The sequence below is a fragment of the Rhinocladiella mackenziei genome (assembly GCF_000835555.1).
Source record: "Rhinocladiella mackenziei CBS 650.93 unplaced genomic scaffold supercont1.4, whole genome shotgun sequence".
Taxonomy (NCBI): Eukaryota; Fungi; Ascomycota; class Eurotiomycetes; order Chaetothyriales; family Herpotrichiellaceae; genus Rhinocladiella; species Rhinocladiella mackenziei.
This window is the reverse complement of record NW_013550601.1, coordinates 1,875,299-1,893,943: the sequence shown is the minus strand read 5'-3', so window position 1 is coordinate 1,893,943 and position 18,645 is coordinate 1,875,299. Positions and strand designations below refer to the sequence as shown.

Here is an 18,645-nt window from a genome sequence, read left to right as displayed (position 1 = left end):
TGGACTCAAAATATGACATGGACTGAGCAGGGGGATGCCCGCTGAAAATAGACAGGCCTTCCGCAAGGAGTCCTCCGTGTGTCATGTCGGACTTGTTCACTCTCCACTCGACCTAGGCTCTGCAATAGATCACAGGCGGCAATGATATGGACGACAGGGGAGACAAGAGGATGTCGTAAGGGAGGACATGGGCATTTCTTTCGTAAATTTCGGATCGTGGAGCAGCGGGGGTGAGTCTGAGCAGGCCTCGGATCTGTGAATTTTGGACCTAATAGGTACACATCAGTTTCAAATTCGATCCCACCCTGCATCTCGGCGGTTTGGACTGGGAAAGCTGGCCTTTCGCCTTTTTGGCCACGATGATTCCTATTTTCACGGCAGGGGTCAACATCGAGCGATTAGAGAACACCGGTTGACAATGAACAGAGTCCTTGCTTTGCGAAGGCCGGCGTGGGTTAGCATGCTTGGTCTCAGATTGAGCCCGGCGAAACCAGAGCAAAAAGGCATCTGTTACTGAAGGGCCGCAGAAGATCGTAGTCAAGGTTGGACGTATAGGGGGCAGCGATTGTTTTTGGTCCAGATGCCGGTATTGCTCACCGCCTCAATTGCAATCTTCTGCGAAGTCGGGTTCAATAAGGCATTGAGTTGTAGCGGTCAGAGGGAGTGGCGAGGCCGGTTGAACCCTGAAACAGACAACAAGGGAAGCGTCCTCTTTATTCCACGATGTCTGCTATTTGTAGATATCATATGTAGATAGAAATATGAAACACACCTGTTAAAGCTAATCCTAGAGAGGCTTGTTCTTGTGATCGAAATATGCATGCCAAACGAGTTGACGAACTTTTAGCAGCAGTTACTAGCAATCCGGCTTTGGGGAGTCTCCCCAGGGTCGATTGTAGGATCGCTGCTGTTGTCGAATGAGGCAACGTCAAAGACACCCCAACCCCAACCAATTCCCAATCGAATGTGGGCTCCGATTTCGGCAAGATTGCGCAAAAAATGGGTCGTGGTAGTTATCGATTGGTACCCGGAAGTGAGCCGGGATGGTGATGCCCAGATTATGGGAATGCAGAATACCGGCGCCCAAAACTGGAGAGCGTTAAACAAAGGTGGTGCCGCGCTGACAAGTGATGTTTACTTGACTCCTCCACGAAGGTGGGTGGTTCCTCGTGCCCGAAGATAGACACCCAGCTGATGTGGTAGGTGGGCACCAACAATCTACCGAATGACTCGTTGGTGCCTGAGACATTGATGCAGGTCCGGGGCCGGATCGTGGGATGATGCTGACAAGGCGACAATGGAGAGACAAATTGGAGTTGAAGAATTACAGTATACTGATCTTGTTTATTGCATCTGATTACGAGATAATCCAACCTGAGTCCGAACAGAGGGAATACTGGAGAGTTGGCGTGGAAGGATGACGATGGTGGTAGAGGGTGCCTAATAAATGAAAGTCGGGCGCAAAGAGGGGACAAATTTCGTCAAGACCTCGATCAAGAGAGAGAAGAGGCGAGGGAAAGTGGGGGTTGTTCGTGATGATGTGGAGTTTCCGATGCGTTTCAGATTATTTCCTCTCGGTAACGTGCTCGCAGACGATGATGACCTTGGGGACAATTTTCTTGTGACCGTATGCTTCGAACCATGACTGTTGAGCAGCAAGTAATTGACGTCTTTCAATGGACATCGGCCGCGAGGGGAGGCCGCAAAAACCCGGTGGAGTATCAGGAACAGGCACCCATACATGCAACCACTACCCCCATGCCTTAAAATGTTTTTCGGTCAAATCCCTACGACCTCGGTCCTTGATCGTGTTTCAATCCACCCAAAATTATATTCAGAACTGCCTCTCCTTCAAGCCAGCTCAGGAAGATCCACGTGGGATTGACAATAAACTGATCCGAATATCTCCGGGATGGTCTTGCGCAGCCAACAAAAGAGTACGACAGGAATTTTCATTAGAGGCTTGTTGGGCTCGTATTCGAGCGTGGGGTGAGTGGGAGACGTCATGGATGGTCTGCGGAAGTCACAGGCTTTTGGAAACCGCGGATGGGTGTGAGGGTGTTGTCGCTCGTGGCATAGTACAAGGACAACTGTCAAAATGACTTTCTTCGTATCGGACGACTGAACGCCATCTGCAGCACAGTAGCTTGGTCGTTCACAGGTCGCGGAATCCGTCATCTCGAGGCCATGGTGGGCTTCCGTCCGCAAGAGATAAACAAAAGTCGTTATGATGCGACCGCTATGAGCAAAATGAGGGTGGGCGGCGAAATGAATTCAACGCCAGTAGGCCGCGAGAAGGTGGATGGTGGAAAAAGGTTCGGACGAGAGGCAGAAGCTCCATCCGCAGGGATTCAGGATGTTTGGGAGCGAAGAGAGCAGCAAACCAGAAGACAGAAAGTTTAACTGCGCCCCCGGTCAAATGCATAGAAGGTGTTTACTAGGGTACTCTTTCTGTGCGAACTTGAAGACCTTCAAGTCGGCTAGTCCCATAAGCTCTGTTCTGCGCGGCTTCTCTAGGACGCCTCGCCCTCCTCTGTCTGCAGTGCGCAAGCCAGAGGTCAACATCACCGACCTAGACCGCCAGCCTAATGACATTGTCTACCTCAAACGGAGGGTATATGATCATCATGGCAACCCTCCAGCACCGCCCTCCTCACGTTCTGTTCTCTTCCGACTACGGTTGATCAACCACATCGCGTGGTCGGGAACATCGACATTAATAACCCCTCCTCTCTCAACGCCCAGCTCACACGCACACACACACTCTCTGCCTTACCCACTGGGTCGTCGCCACTATCCGTTACCTTTCTTTAACATTCAGCCTCGACGATTGCGACGAAAATCTTTCTATTCTTGACCCAAAACCATTCTGTTTCCCTCTAGACCTAGGAAGCCTTACAACCAGGGTCAGGCTCGAACTGATTTGAAGTCCAAGCTACCTACAAGATTCCCAGTGGACCATTGCCCTACTGATCGACATTTACTGTCGCCTCCACATCTTCTCACAGAATCCTAACATTGTCCAGCCAAAGACCTAATCCTCAACTGGTCATTCCTCAACCAACTCCCGAACCGGGCCCCACAATGGTGGAACAAGAAATTCAAAGCTTCCTCGTGAAACTATTTCAGGAAAGAGACTCCAGACATTACTATGACAAGATTCGAGACTGCCTCAAAATGGATGATCGATGTTGGAAGAAACTCTGCGATCTTCGTGGCGACTGTGAGCTGTATCCCTTCCTCCGAAAGCATCATCAATCCATTCATGATAGTCCATCGCCCAGGATATTTGAGATCCTGGTTCAGATTCGACTATGTAAGAGCTGGGCCAGACACCGAGGAGGAGTCATCGATCTCATCGACCAAACTATAGGGCCAACACCTCACACCTCGCAGACTCCTTCCCATGCCTCGGTTACACACCTCACCCCGGGCAGTGCTCCCTCCATCCGGTCCAATTCCCACGAAAGTAAATCTCGATTTCCTCTATATGATCCTTCTCCAGCCAACCTCTCGGTTCGCCCACCTGATCATGGCCGTCATGACGGAAGTCCTAGTTCGACCAATGACCTTTTTGCTGCTGTTCCTACCAATAACGGCAATGGAGGCCGCACTGCCCCTGAAGGCCATCGGTTTTGTTGTCCTTCCAAGAACTGCAAGAAGAATTACTCGCGCCAAGGGGACTATGAGAACCATATGCAATCCAGTCACAACGAGTGGCCCCCTCATGATCCTCAAAATCATCTCCGCAAGATTTCTCACACCGGGCAATTGAGTGCCGATGTGGTCGAGGAGCAGCCCCTCGGGAACTCGTCAGCCACTCTCTCGCCGCTTACTCCTCAACCCAACCCCTTTGGCCCGATGACTCCTGTCATGCCCTGTACAGCTCCTATCTCTTCTCATCCACAGGCGCAGACAGGGTTATCACATCTTCTCACACAAGACACCAGCGTCCTCGGTGATCTTCAAGCGATTGGAGCACAAATGCCTCTAACCCCACAGCAAATATCCAATCCCCCTCTTATTACAAACACCATGCCCAGCGATGATTGGAGCAATTCTGGCGTTGACATTTCCGGCGGTGGTGTTAATTTCCTTTTCGACCAAGAATTTCTCTCGACAACCGACGTCAATAATGATACCTTCATGGACGGAAACTGAGACCATTTCGTGAGTGACCACACCTTGGGCTAGGGCCATTCTCTAGTCATGATGCTACTCTTCTTGAATGTTCTATGAGTCTAATCTTGTGGGAGTTCAGACAGGAAAGACATTATGGGAGACTTTCACATACGACTCCACGATATCACGGCCGTTGACATTTGTTCGAAAAGATACCCCATGTTATGTTTGGCTGGACCAACATATCATAACCATTTTGACCGTGAACATTCACGGCTCACACAAAAGGCGTTCTCTGGGCGGCACGGTGGTTGGTCCTTTTGTTTATGTGCCGTTGGTTCACAGGACCTTTTTGATCGCCTCAGAAGAGTGCACGATAAGCGTCGTCGAGGGACGACGAATGTGTTAATGGGGCGTATTGGGGATGAGTCTATGAATGATTATACTAGGTGGCCGCCCTGCCATATCACATACCACTGGTGAGCTGACCGGGAGATCTATCTTCCCCAGGAAGGATCCAGCATCATATGGCTGTTTCACGACGGCCAACAACCATTCCCTCAAGGCTTTATTCAAATCTCTTTTCATGGCGTAGTGGCAGGCCTGGTGGATGGACTGTACCGTTAGTTTCCTTTGAGATATCCATGTACGAATAGAAAAAGAAAAAGTTTTTGGCCGTTCCCAGTAAGACGGCCGAGTTTGCTTGACTCGACGTCTTACCGAAACAGCCTCGGTTGGTCTATTCGTCGGCGCCGGTTCAACTGCGGGGGGAGCGCCCAAGCCCGCTCAGGCCGTCCACCATTAACATCGACGGCAGCTCGATTTCAGTAATCATCCAGATTTTCGAGATGGGATGATATATTAATGCAATTCCATCTCCGTCCCAAGTCACACCTTCGTTTCCAGATATCACAGTACCCGGGGAAAAAAAGGTAACATTGAGCACCCTATCAGAGGATTCATCTTTCCACCATGTCCTCATCTCCAAACAACGCTTATGTTCTCGGTGTCGGTCTGACCGAGTTTATCAAACCGCGTCGTCTCCGCCCTTACACTGAACTAGGTTTTGAAGCAGGTTGCAAAGCCCTCCTCGATGCCCATATCACCTACGATGACGTCCAGACCGGTGTCGCCTGCTATTGCTATGGCGACACTACCTCCGGCCAACGCGTCTTCTATCAATTCGGCATGACCAACATCCCCATCTACAACACCAACAACGCCTGCGCCACAGGCAGTACAGGTCTGCAGCTTGCTCGGACTCTGGTCAGAGGTGGCATCGTTGATGTTGTCATGGTCATTGGCTTTGAGACTATGCAGCCCGGAAGCATCAAGAGCGTCTGGCATGATCGACCTAGTCCCATGGGGTTGAGCACCAGGCTAATGGAGGAGACGAGGGGCAAGTTCGACACTCCCCGGAACGCACAATTCTTTGGTAATGCCGGCAGGGAGTACATGGAGAAGTGAGTCACAATCAATCACACGAGCAGGGTCGTCCTTGGTGGGAATGGAGCCAGTTGTCAACCCTGGTCCTCTATGGCATTTCAGCCAAGGCTGAACCCTCCTTCCCCCTCCTCCCCGCCAACTTTTTCCCTCTCCTCCACAAAAAGAGGTCTACTATTTAACTCACACACCCCAGATACGGCGCCGAGGCACGAGACTTTGCGGAAATCGCACGCATCTCGCACGAACATTCCTCCCGCAACCCCTACGCACAATTCAAAACAGTTTACTCCCTCGAGGAAATCGAGACGTCACCCATGATCCACTTTCCCCTGACCAAACTTCAATGCAGTCCGACATCCGACGGCGCGGGCGCCGCCATCATCGTGTCCGACCGCTTCCTCGCTTCACGCCCTGAACTCAAATCCCACGCGATCCTCATGGCCGGTCAAGCACTGATGACCGACGCCCCCGCCCTCTACAGCCGCAGCGCCATGGACCTCGTGGGTTTTGACATGACGAAACGCGCCGCCAAAGCCGCGCTCGCCGAGGCCGGTGTCTCCCCTCGCGACATCAAAGTCTGTGAGCTCCACGACTGCTTCTCGGCCAACGAACTTATTTTGCTTGAGGGTCTGGGTTTCTGCGACCCAGGCAAAGCCCACCTCATGGTGCGCAACGGGGACATCACATACGGCGGCAAGGGTCCTGTCGTCAACCCGTCCGGTGGCCTGATTTCAAAGGGCCACCCGCTCGGCGCGACGGGACTGGCGCAGTGCGCTGAACTCACGTGGCAATTGCGCGGTTGGGCCAACAATGGCCGTCTGGTCAAGGATATCGATGTCGCATTGCAGCATAATTTGGGTTTGGGCGGTGCCGTCGTCGTCACCGTCTATAAGCGCGCTGATGGCAGAAAGAACACAGACGGTACACTTAGCAAAGCCGAGATCGCAAAGAAGAGCGGCCTGGGATATAATCCTGCCGTCGAGGCACGGATCGTCAGTCGTGAACAAGCTGAGAGGGTGAGAAGTACCGTTGGAAAATGCGATTATGCCCTCGGTGAGACGGCGGAGAAGTTGGCTGCCAGATTGTAGGCAAGTGGTGACAAGCGTTGTTGTTTGGATGGGAAACAAAAATACTCTTATCATCGATGCACGCATTCTTGATATTGATTGAGGGACATCACTGTATCATCCTTGCGCAAAAACCCCCTCCTATCGCGGTTCAAATGGCAGGATGCTTTCATAGTGGCAGGCAAGATAACAATTGAAATTGTTCAAACCCCCCCCTCCTTTTTTTTTTTTTTTTTTTTTTCCCTCCCTCTCTTCCCCATGGACACGGCATGGTCAAACCAGCCCGCTGCTGAGAAGGTTAAATTATTGCCCGGCGTTGCAATGGGTCCCTCTCCCGTGCTGGCGAAATATACCTCTTATCTTCCAACTTTCACCCGGACTACTTAGGGCAGAACAAGCCAGAATAGAACAAAATTCATATGTATTCACCACGATTTGATTTTCCTAGCGCCCCAAGTCGGAAACCTGACAATGGGGAAAAGTGGGGAAAAAGGAAGTGCGGGGTAGACATCCCACTCAGCCTTGCGCACAAGGAGCCCCGCCCCTTCGATACCACTTGGGAACGTCTGTCTCATCCTATACGGGTTGGAATTTGTATTCATTTCACACCCTCCATCGATGGTGGCAGCACCAGAATAGGCTAGGCTAGGTCAAAGAATTGTCTCGGGAACGCGTTGGAACTTCAATCTTGAATGCTCGAATGTCGCACTGCTATCTCTATGGCGTAAAATCATCTCCGAAACAAACTTTGGTATGATTATATCCATTCTACTTCAATTACGCGGGGTCCAGCAAATCCTCCTTCCTCTCCCACGTTGCCGTTCTCTTAATCCACCATCACCATGTCTTTCGCTTCCGAGTCTACGTCCACCGAGTCTACATTCTATCCCTCAACCATCGCCGACCACCCATCCCTCCAGCCAGCTTTGCATTTACAAATCGTCATCGGGCCCGCAACGCCTGTCGGTTCCCTGTCGCGTGGAACGCCTCTAACTGTCGTCCCGCTGGCCTCAGGGTCCTTGGTCTCAGAGCCTGGCTTCCCAATTCGAGTCGATGCAAGGCTAAGGGGCCAAGGTATCGATTACGTCCATAATGACCCGGACGGTGGGAGGATGAGGTTGCGGAGTGATCTCGTCGTTGGGTAGGTACCATTGCTCTTCTTGTCCTTCCTGGGTATCATGGCCAAAGCTGATCTTTGAGCTTTTGAGCATAGTGATCATGATGGAGAGGTATGTCTTGTCCTCCTCGATATTCTCAGTATTGTCTTTCAATGGGGTGTTTTATCGATTCGGTTCCCAATCTGAGGGAGATTGTTAACATCAGTGCATCATAGACGATCCATATCCACTACACTGGAATCGTGGACATCACGAATGAAATGAGGCGGATCCTTGGCCGCAGCGTGAATGCTCGATCCACTGACTTTGGTCATTCTTGTATGTCATCTCCATCCTCCCAGTCGGACCGTTTTCCAGATCTCCCGGGTGTTGATTCTCTTCCTGACGGAAATCGGTCCAAGACTGAAATCTTTGGTAGTCATTCACGTAACATTCGAAACCGGTTCGATGCGATATAAAGCCCTAGAACAGGCATTGTTCGTCGGCGCTGGGAGATTCATTATTTCAGAAAGTAGCTTGAGCGTGGAATATCGGATAAGTAAAGTTTGTAAAGGGCTGGGAACCCCTGATGGAGGAAGGGGAGAACAGAATCCCAATTGAACGCCATACCCGGGAAGGATGCCCGGGGGTCCCATTGACCTAAATTTCATCGCATTGCTTGGAGACAAAGGGGTTCCTGGCTTTCCCATATGCTGAGGCGCTCATTGTATACGACGGCAAGCGAGCTAAGTGGCGAGCAATGGCGTCCTTTCATCGGTCCGACCGTTTCTCTCTGCCTCGGCCTCGGCCTCGGTCTCGGTAGATGCATCTCTCTTTGCTCTCTGCATCCAGTTCAGCGTCCAATGGCGCATCCTTATCCTCCACCATCCCTCTTGGCGCGCTTTCCACTTTCGCCCGATCCATCGCCCGATCCTGATGGCCAGGTATATTAGCAACCCCCCCATGAGCGTGACCGACACCGCCACAACGACACTGATGAATGTCATGCTCGACCAGCGGCAGCTGAATGGGCGGGCTCGCATTTCCCATCTCTCACGCCACCTGAGGGGGCAGATATCCTCCGATTTGATCGGCGAGAGGATCCCAAATGGATATGGGTAGATGGTGTTGGGCACGCAGACTTGAGAGGTTGCACACCATGAGCATGGGTACGGGTTTGATGGGGAGAGACATGCCGGGCAGTGAGGGCGGATCCAGCAGTGAAAGAAGAGGTCCAGGTCGTCTCCGAGAGGGGTGGTGCGATTAATGTTGTCAAGGTACGCTGAGATGGAGGCCGGAATGTTGATGACGTCGTCGTTCATACTGTGATTCTCAATTTCAAGATCAGAAGCTTGAGGGGGCTTGGATTCAAAAGCAAAGAGAACCATGAAGGAGCTCACTACGTTTGAGGCTGAAATTGTGGGTGCCGGTTAGGCGTTACGTAGCGGTAGAGATTGTCCATCTATCCGCACAGTTGGCTGTCACGTGGTATTACGTGATGGAATCACGTGCTCTGACTATTACAAAATGGACTTCTTCAGGGTGCAAGAGATTTTTTTTTGACAGACCGGGCATTTTGATATTGCCTCCCATCCACTTACTGTCTGCCACAAGTCAACCCGTAGAGGGTCATCATCGACTCCAATCGGATCGCATTGGATCGAATTGGACCTCGTATCGGCTGTCGTATTGGTATGACTTCAGAAACCAATCACACACGTCCGCACGTATCCGGAGGCTATGTTCGCTGATGGTTCGCGGAACGAGACCTCGTTTGACCAAGCCCGCGCCCTACTACGGACTACCTACATAAAAAGGGCGTGTGTTACGAGGACATCTCACGGCGTCTTTAAGATCTTCAATTCACGAAACGCCCTAGAACCTCGCTCAATTGGAACCGTATTCGGCCCACATCAACAAGTTCCCACTCTGGAACATATCGCCAGTATTGGGGGATTTTACTGAAGCCACTGAAAGAAAAGCTGAAAAGGTCCCAGGTCCCCTGGTCTCATTGGACATTCGAACTCAAGTCAGAAACAACAACACTATCAAATTCATCGACACTCGCCATGGCGGATGGACAAGAGGATTCAACCACTGCCCATACCCACGGAGCCTCCCAAGTTCTTCGACCCGTCAAAGCATTCCTCCGGGAAGTCGGCCTGGTGACTCTCTACAATGCTCCAGCAGATACCAAGATTCTCATCCTCCAGCGCTTTGTTCGCCTCTTTGCGTATGGTGGCTCAACATTGATCCTCGCTTCTTACCTCTCGGACTTGGGCATCTCGAACGCGAGGATCGGCCTTTTCATGACCTTGACCCTGATTGGCGACGTGTTCATCAGTTTTCTCTTGACTCTGATGGCCGACAGTCTGGGTCGGCGGTGGATTCTGGTTCTCGGTGCAGCGTTGATGAGTGTCAGTGGTATCGTTTTTGGGCTCAGCGGCCATTACTGGGTATTACTTGCGGGCGCCATAATCGGCGTCATTAGTCCGAGGTATTCCCCCCCGGATTTGAATGGCTCTTGTCGTTGAATCTGACAGATTCTGGCAGTGGCAATGAAATTGGACCCTTTCGAGCGATTGAGGAGTCGACCATCGCACACTTGACAGCGAGTCCTGACCGAAGCGACATATACGCCTGGTATTCCTTGATTGGAACTGCGGGAACCGCCCTTGGATTTATCGGCTGCGGCGGGATTATTACCTTTCTGAGAGAGGAGAAACAGCTGGACTCCATCAGAGCTTATCGCGTCATTTTCTTCATCTACGCAGTCGTCGGGATCATCAAGTTATGCCTTGCTCTCATATTGAGCCGGGAGTGCGAGGTGGACGCTCTGCCCAAGTCGGCCAATGCGACTGAAACGGCGCCACTACTGGGGAATAGGTCCACTAAGGATGATAGGAAGAAACGATGGAGGCTGCTCCCCCATATCAGCAACGAAAGTCGGATCGTTTTGGTCCAATTGTGCGTTTTATTCGCTTTGGATAATTTTGCATCCGGGTTGGCTCCCTTGTAAGTCCTTCCGATTCGACAATGATGTCGGAAGACAAACTGACAACGCCAGATCTTGGGTCACCTACTTTTTCAAGCGAAAATTCGATCTCCCAGAACGCAACCTTGGGTCAATCTTTTCCATCACTGGCATTATATCGGCGCTTTCTATGCTTGTGGCGTCCTCCATCTCCAAGAGGATGGGAAATGTCAAGACGATGGTCTTCACTCACCTTCCTTCGGCAATCTGTCTTGCTCTGATCCCCATCCCAGCGACCTTAGCCGGAGCCCTGGTCTTCCTGATTGGTCGGGCTTGTACACAAGTTATGGACGTTGCGCCCCGCTCAGCATTTCTTGCAGCGATCGTCCTTCCACACGAACGAACTGCTGTCATGGGAACGATCAACGTTGTCAAAACGTGCGCCCAGAGTTTAGGCCCTGTCATCACCGGTGTTCTAGGAACGAATAACCATTTCTGGGTCGCTTTTATTGCCGCCGGCTCGCTCAAGGCTACATATGATTTGGGGCTGCTTGCACTGTTTGCGGGGAGGAAGAGCCGGGGAGAGAGGATGTCAGAGAGGGTAGATGAAGAGCAAGAAGCTGCTGTGACTACCGGCGCACGTGCGTAGGTTGGGGTTTTGCATGGTCAATTAGAGTTTTTGCATCATGGGGCAGGGTTTCCTGAAGAATACACGCACTTTCGCAAGAAGGGGGTTCCCTGTAGCGGGGTCTCGGAAATGTCAATATTTTGCGCCAGGCGGGTCTCAGCAGATCAGTGGAGGTGTAGATACTCCCGAGTGAAAGGTCCGCACCGATTTGGCAACTCATAATTGCGTTCGAAAGATGCCAAATATACACACTAACCATTCCGTCCATCGAATGGCTAACACGTGACTACGCGTGTGTTGTTGTAGCGGCAAGAGAGAGTATGGTGACTCGTATATCTTGACTTGCAATTACGTCTCATTTTTCCTTCTGTCTCATACTCGTTTTCTCTCTCACATACACGGAGGGATCACTTTTCTAGATCCGTCGGACCCTTTTTGTCGTCTGCCGTCCGATTTCGGTGTTTCCACCACCACAACGTTATGAGCCGAGCGACAATAATGTGACACTGACATGCGGGGAATCGCCGGTTCACCGGCTAGGTTTCCTCAACCTACCCGCGGAGGCTGCTCTTGAGCGAGCTGTCCACTGTTCTGGCAGTAAGTATCGTATCTTTGGGGTTGATGTACCGACAGGGCTATGGAACAGCACCTCTGCGAGAGGTCGTGGGCCTCGCGGTTGTGACCGCGGTCGTAAGGGTGATTGGGGGCCGTGGTGGTGTAAGTATGTGTGTCTCTCCTTTCGAATATCCTAAGCTCTTGCTCCAGCACCAATCATCAGTACTTCATGAGGTCTCGAGAGCGTTTCAAGTGTTCGTCACTCCCATCGATACCGTTACTCCGGGCGATGCTCAATACTGCCAACACCCAGCACGCAGCGCCGCCCTCTTTCCCCGGTATCACCAGCAGCGAGATGCCAGCCAGTCAGACAACATGTCAAATGAGCTCTCAGAAGACCACCCTTCTACACCACGCTGACTGCGGATTGTGACCAGAACTCTCAATGTGGTGAAAATGAGGGATAAGGCTTAATATTGCTCTATAACTCAAACGGTCAGGGATATCGACACCAACCGCCTGCGTGCCTGGAAGTCTTCAATCATGATCGAGGTCAATAATCCTCACGAGTATTTTGCCTCCCATGTTCAAGAACGGTCCATTCCACTTCAAGAGTATATTGTTTTCCTTCTATCGGTTGGGAAGAGTAAGTTACGGACTCGGCCTCGGCCTGGACCTGTCTCTAATCAAATCGGGCATCTTATGATAGTTCCCTTGGGGCATCGTGGAGAACAGGAGATAGAAGAGAAGTCGAGAAATGAGAAAGTGACATGGAATTCCATGCATTGACCACGCAACCCCTTCTAAACTGGTGCATTGTACATTACTGACATATCTTTGGGTTCTGAAGTCATCCCAAGCCCAAGCACCGTTGCCCCCACCCCCCAATTTTCTTGACTCATGTCTTGCTGTCTTTCTATCTTATATCCGATCTATCGCGAGCGCTGGAGCTGCAACTGCCGTTGCGATTTCCGGGATGCTGATCTTCGAACTCGACTCGATAGTCGATCGAGTGCATAATGACACCATCCGTAAGGCCCTTAACACTCTCCGATGTATCGTGCGAAACTTGGCCCTTCCGACCGCCGTTGCGCGGACGTGTCTCCAGGTTGATAGCTCCTTGATTGCCCATGTCACCTAAACTTCTTGTGGAAGTTATTTCTGCCTTGCTGGTAGAGCTCAGTCCGAGTTTGGTGGCTATTTTACTTCCCATTCCGCTTCCTCCGATATAGGTGCCCGAAGGATTGGTCTTGCCGGCCGAGTGTTCGAGTTCGAAGGGTTCAGATATGACGACACCGCTCAGACCAGCAGCCCAGTCGGCGAGGAAACGTTTAATTGATGGTATACATGCTGTAACAATCGAGACATTTAGAGCGACGGATGTCCATATGGCAGGTGTGATTGCGTTCCAGGGACGATCTTGAGGCGTTGAATGATAGAAGTCGTCTAATGAGAGGATAGTGATGGCAGTTAGGATGGGTGTACTAAAGTAGATCAAACGTCAGATATGAGAGAGAGAGAGAGAGAGAGAGAGAGAGCAGAAATAGTTACTGCCCGTTAGATATATATACTCACGCAATTCGCAGACCAAACAAAGCCATCACCACCAATCGTTTCTTGGGCGCGACCTGAACTTTCTGCATCATGAGGATAGGCAATAAAACGATTCCAACATCACTGGCAATATCCAAAGATCGGATCGCAACTTGCATCGCATACTGGTCGATACAAGTGTTGTTTCCCAAACCCGAGTCTGGACCAAGTACCCATCGATTGGGGAAACACTGAAAAGCCAACACGAATACACTGGCGACCCCCCATACACCGACGAATACAAGCATTCCATAACAGGCGATCACGACCGATTTCAAAGGTTTGATGGCAATGATCAACAGAGTCACGGATGCTTTGGCACCTGTCAGTGCTAAGACCAGGAGGATGTTGGAAGCATAAAATTTCTGGTCCCCTCATTAGCCTTTCTTTTTCTTCTCTTCGCATCGAATATCCAGGGTTTCGCACCTTGCTGAGATCAGAGATTTCAGAAGCAGCTATATCCGTTACGTGTTGACCCAATCCATCATTGACCGCTAGACACAGAGAAATTGTCTGCCCGAGGGCACACGACTAAACGACATCAGTTGAATTCCTGAGAACATGTCGAGGATAACACACAAGAGAAAATATGATCGCCAAATCATTGAGACCAAGTGTTCGAGTCGTGCTGAGCCTCGTCCATAACTTGACGGCGACCGTCAATGATGTGATGACGACCAACGTAATGGCCGTGGCCAAAGATATGGGCCCTCGATTGTTGGAGGTGATTTGTTGAAATGGGGGAAGTAAAGGCTCGTTGATGCCTGTATCGCTGTCAGCCATATTGATAGCAATATGGTGGGAAACCACTCGTGATAAAGCGAGAGGTGGACTTCGGTCTGGGAGAGATATCTCCTTGGTTAGCACGGCCCTGGAGGAAAAAATTGGGATGACCGGCTGAGTTTTTCAGAAACGAAATATCAATAGAGTTGCGACAATCCGACTCAGGGTACTACGAGTCTATTCGCAAGGATTTGGACCCTCTCCCCCATAGATGGAATATGCATAGGGTATTTTCCCGTAGTCCGATGAAAAAAGGTTCCCTAACATACGGACTACGCAACTTGGTAGGCTGTTGGTGTTCGAGGTACGCGGCAACCGAATGCAGCCACAAATCAGTCGGGTGTGAAGAACGAAACGCCATCGACACACTTACCGACAGGGATTTCAGACCGAGACTTGTTTCAATCATTGGCTTAACGCACCCTAGTTTGTCCCCCCAGATTGCGTAGGCAGGCCCTTCATCAGTTTCGAGGAAGTTGGTTGATCGATGGTAAGTGGTGGGTGAGATGTGAGGACGCTGTGATGGTTTTTCTCCTGTCGCTATCGAGATCATCCTCTCCCCCTGTCACACCTTGTGTAACTGTACGTGAAAGGGTCCGGCTTCAATGCAGGAACAATTTCGGAGGCCATTCGAAGGAAAACGCTAGTCCCCCTGCCAATCCAAGTGCTCTCGACATTGACGATTGCGAGGCTTCGGATGGGCAGTAGAATGCGCCTTTGCCCCAAAGGTTTTCATCGAAAGAATGCGCAAGATGTCCTTTCCGCAAGTCCGAAGTCCATGGGTTGTTCGAACGGTGGACGTGAAAAGCGGGACGGGGTCTCGGTCCCTGAGTTTTGACCAAAATGAAAAAATCATGAGTGCCATCTGCTAGGGAAAGCGATGGTCACTTGCAGAATGGTCCTCATTGTGGTGGTCACCGCCGATCGGGGACATTCAAGACAAAGAAAGCACACGGCTGGTAAGTTTTGAGTTTTCCTTTTCTTCTTCTAGGACTCCGGGCTAGCAGGCTCCGCGGGACAGGGATTGGTGGTATGAGGCGCTTGAGAGGGGAGATTGCGCAAATCAGGGGATGACAGAGGGACACAACCAGACCCTTGTTACCAGCAAGCCGAGATCTCAGTCCACTGCCGAAGGATCTAGGGATTCGGCTTGCCTCTGCTTGATTGCTGTTCGTCGACGACTCAGGTGGTTCAGCCTTGGCTGCAGGCGTGTCCGTGCGTTGATTTTTTTTGCCGTTGCATTGTATCAGGAGGAACGCCGTGAAATGTGCCACAGGCAGCCATATCTGTCTCCTCTCTCTTTGCATTCCATATATCTTTTGCTTTATCCTGAGAGTTCTTTTGTCCAATCGACGAGATATGTCAGCCCGACCAGTTGTGGTTTGATCAAGGACACTGGGCACTAATCCGGAAACGGCATTAGATGACACGCTGCTAGAGCCGGGATCTGCCAGGATCTGCCCCCTCTAATGCCGGGGGAAAACAAGGGAAAGCGATCCATCAACATGCACGGCCCGCACCTTGGGTGCGCCATTGGTGTGAAGACAACTCAGCAAGGATCCGGATTGGTCCTCGAAGCCTGCAATATACCAATGTCCCCAGGGCCGCTAGTCCGGAGTATTCGGCGCCCATTCGGCTCTGCTGTTAACTCATCGGCGAACATGGCCCAAAGAGGCGCTAAGTATGCCACAGATAAGAGCCAGACACACCGATTCCTCACAACAGAAATATCTTTCTGCACCTACCCAATAGCTTGCAGCTCCGGAATATGCCTGTCCGGCCTTTCGTCTGTTGGGCTTTCGCCTGGGAGTTTGTTCCAGGACCGTCTGACTGGAATGCATTGTAACATTCGACAAACGACAAAGTTTTAGGGAAGCACGCACATTGGACACGCGGCTACAGTGGAGAAATTCACAACTTCCCAGTCCCTTTTTCTCTGCGACGATGCTACCCACTTCCCAAGAACAAGTCTGGACAAAACTTGTCCGTCCTCCTATCGTCACGCGCGAGTTTCCTGTTGAAGAGATGGCATACTAGTCCCAGCGCGTTGTATCTATTGGGGCCCGAGTCCGGAACCAGAGGGGAGGTCAACCGGTCAAACCATTTCCCCCCAAGGACAACCGACACATCAAATCCCCTCCCAGGGCTTTGGCCTCTATACTCGGTATGGAAAGGATCCGCCAGTTCCTTCGTATACCCCATTCAATTGGCCTCCGTAGAGGTGTCTGGACCTTCCCTTGATTGGTTGATCCCACCCCAGATCTCTTGACTAGATTTCCCGCCGAAACCAAGCGTCGCTGCGGGATGGAACAGGGGCCTTGACATTCTCGAGACATTTCTGCTCCCTTATCGTCATTGTGGTTTCTCGGGCATGTTGCGGTCAGGGACTTTGTCTTCCATCAGTTTAGGGCCAATTTCCGATCCATCATCCACGTTTCCCTTCCACGTTTTCCCCCCCCTCAAGAGAGACTTCGGCTGCATAGCCCAGTCGGCTTTCTACTTCCCTTCGTTTTCCCTCCCTTTTATTTCCATCTTCCAAACCCCCCTGGATCTTCTATTCCTAGGGCTCGGGTTGAATTCGATCTTTCTGTATCCAAGATGGACGGAGCTCATGAAATGCTACCCGTCAAAACGGCGGCAGTGAATGTGCAGGAGGAGAAGAGGTCGTATGGTGCGACGGCCTACACTGGTCAAAGAACGGAGGGCACCAGGAATACAGCAACCAGGGTTCGAGTATGTGTTTTGGCGACGAATTTGGACGGCGGCAGACACTGACATCCCGAACAGAGAATCTTCAGCTTCGCCCAGATCTTTTTCTTCGCGCTCAGTTATATGTCGTCTTGGGAGGCCATCGCATCGTACGACCACGCCTTTTTGAAGTTTCCACACACGCTGTACTAATGGAATCGTTTTTAGAAATATTGCCTTCATCTTCTGGAATGGAGGCCCGCGATCCGCTGCATGGGGGTATGTCATTGTCATAACAGGAGTGTTATGCCAGGTAGCATCCATGGCCGAAATGTCCTCGGTCCAGCCAATCGCTGGGGCGCAATATCATTGGACTCATTACCTGGCCCCTCCCTCCCAAAGACGATTCATCACTTGGATCCAAGGCTGGATCACCTGGTTCTCCTGGATATCTCTGTTGGCTGGTGTTGTGAACATTGCCGCCAACATGATTCAAACCCTGGCCATCGCCAATTATCCCAGCTATGTCCCAGAGAATTGGCACGTCGTTCTGATCATGTATGCGTTGCTCATTGTCATGGGCTTGCTCAACATGTACGCCTTCTGGATCATCCCCTGGGTGGAATTGGTCGCAGGTCTGCTGCACATCATTCTCTGGATCGTTTTTGTTTCAGTCTTGGTGACTCTTGCGCCTCGACATACGGCCGATTTCGTCTTTTTGGAAAAGTCAGCCCTGTCGGGATGGACCAACGAATATGTCTCGTTTAATCTGGGTATGCTGACGATTACTTGGGGCTTCGTCGGTAAGTGGCCCCGGGAGGGTTCGAGATACGTTAGAAGCTCATCCATAAATGCACAGGCTTTGATGGCGCCGTCCACATGTCCGAAGAAGTCCGAAAAGCCCGCCATGCCGTCCCGAGGGCCATGTTCTGGAGTATCGTCATGAACGGTGCCCTGGCGTACGGAATGGTTCTGGTCTTCCTGTTCTGCGCCGGGAAAGTGGACGACCTCATTAATTCTTCGTATCCTCTCCTCACAATCTGCGTAGTGGCCACGGGATCCTTAAGAGCAGGCTCGGCCATGGTCGGAGGACTCTTGATTGTCAATATCGCTTGCGCGTTGGGCAGTGTGGCCTCCGCTTCTCGACTGACGTGGGCTTGGTCTCGTGATGGTGCATTGCCGGCCTATTTCTCCTACATCGACCCCCGGCACCGGGTTCCTGTCCGTTCCGTGTGGTTGCCAATCTTCATTGTCAAGTTGTTGTCCCTCCTCAACATTGCCAACTATACGGCATTCAGCGTCATTATCGCCCTGTCCACCTTTGGCCTCTACCAATCCTACCTCTTAGCCATCGCCTGCATGCTGTATGCCCGATTCCAAGGACGAATCGAACATGGTGAATGGTCATTAGGCCGATGGGGAATTCCAATCAACATTTTCGCCATCATCTACTCGGCATACGTCATGGTCTTCCTGGTCTTCCCATCATTCCTCCCGGTAGACGCCAACACCATGAACTACGCTCTCCCCATCAATGTCTTCGTCCTCTTGATTTCTCTGGTGTGGTGGTTCGTCTGGGGACAGAGGTACTGGAGAGGTCTCAACAAGGAAGTTGTGGATGCTGTGGTGGCTGACTCAGATCGTAACACTAAGGATTAAACTTGACCCAAGGACACCAATGATGCATCTGGA

General features: G+C 51.3%; 5 protein-coding genes across 5 annotated transcripts; 4 read left to right on the top strand and 1 right to left on the bottom strand.

Annotated features, from left to right (window-relative positions):
• Positions 1–3,084: 3,084 nt before the first annotated feature.
• Positions 3,085–4,161, top strand: Z518_05832 (uncharacterized protein; the record flags this gene model as incomplete). Its single annotated transcript, XM_013416642.1, has 1 exon — positions 3,085–4,161. One exon carries the CDS (start codon positions 3,085–3,087, stop codon positions 4,159–4,161), a length of 1,077 nt encoding a protein of 358 aa, XP_013272096.1.
• A 933-nt stretch (positions 4,162–5,094) lies between these two features.
• Positions 5,095–6,656, top strand: Z518_05831 (uncharacterized protein; the record flags this gene model as incomplete). The annotated part of the gene is made up of 2 exons (XM_013416641.1): positions 5,095–5,585; positions 5,762–6,656. The coding sequence occupies 2 exons, from the start codon at positions 5,095–5,097 to the stop codon at positions 6,654–6,656; spliced, it is 1,386 nt and encodes a 461-aa protein (XP_013272095.1).
• Positions 6,657–9,801: 3,145 nt separating this feature from the next.
• Positions 9,802–11,355, top strand: Z518_05830 (uncharacterized protein; the record flags this gene model as incomplete). Its single annotated transcript, XM_013416640.1, has 3 exons — positions 9,802–10,229; positions 10,286–10,747; positions 10,800–11,355. The coding sequence occupies 3 exons, from the start codon at positions 9,802–9,804 to the stop codon at positions 11,353–11,355; spliced, it is 1,446 nt and encodes a 481-aa protein (XP_013272094.1).
• A 1,450-nt stretch (positions 11,356–12,805) lies between these two features.
• Positions 12,806–14,265, bottom strand: Z518_05829 (uncharacterized protein; the record flags this gene model as incomplete). The annotated part of the gene is made up of 4 exons (XM_013416639.1): positions 12,806–13,373; positions 13,465–13,847; positions 13,909–14,013; positions 14,062–14,265. 4 exons carry the CDS (start codon positions 14,263–14,265, stop codon positions 12,806–12,808), a joined length of 1,260 nt encoding a protein of 419 aa, XP_013272093.1.
• A 2,598-nt stretch (positions 14,266–16,863) lies between these two features.
• Z518_05828 (uncharacterized protein) lies at positions 16,864–18,612 on the top strand (the record flags this gene model as incomplete). Its single annotated transcript, XM_013416638.1, has 4 exons — positions 16,864–16,998; positions 17,053–17,123; positions 17,182–17,756; positions 17,813–18,612. 4 exons carry the CDS (start codon positions 16,864–16,866, stop codon positions 18,610–18,612), a joined length of 1,581 nt encoding a protein of 526 aa, XP_013272092.1.
• Between the last annotated feature and the right edge of the window lie 33 nt (positions 18,613–18,645).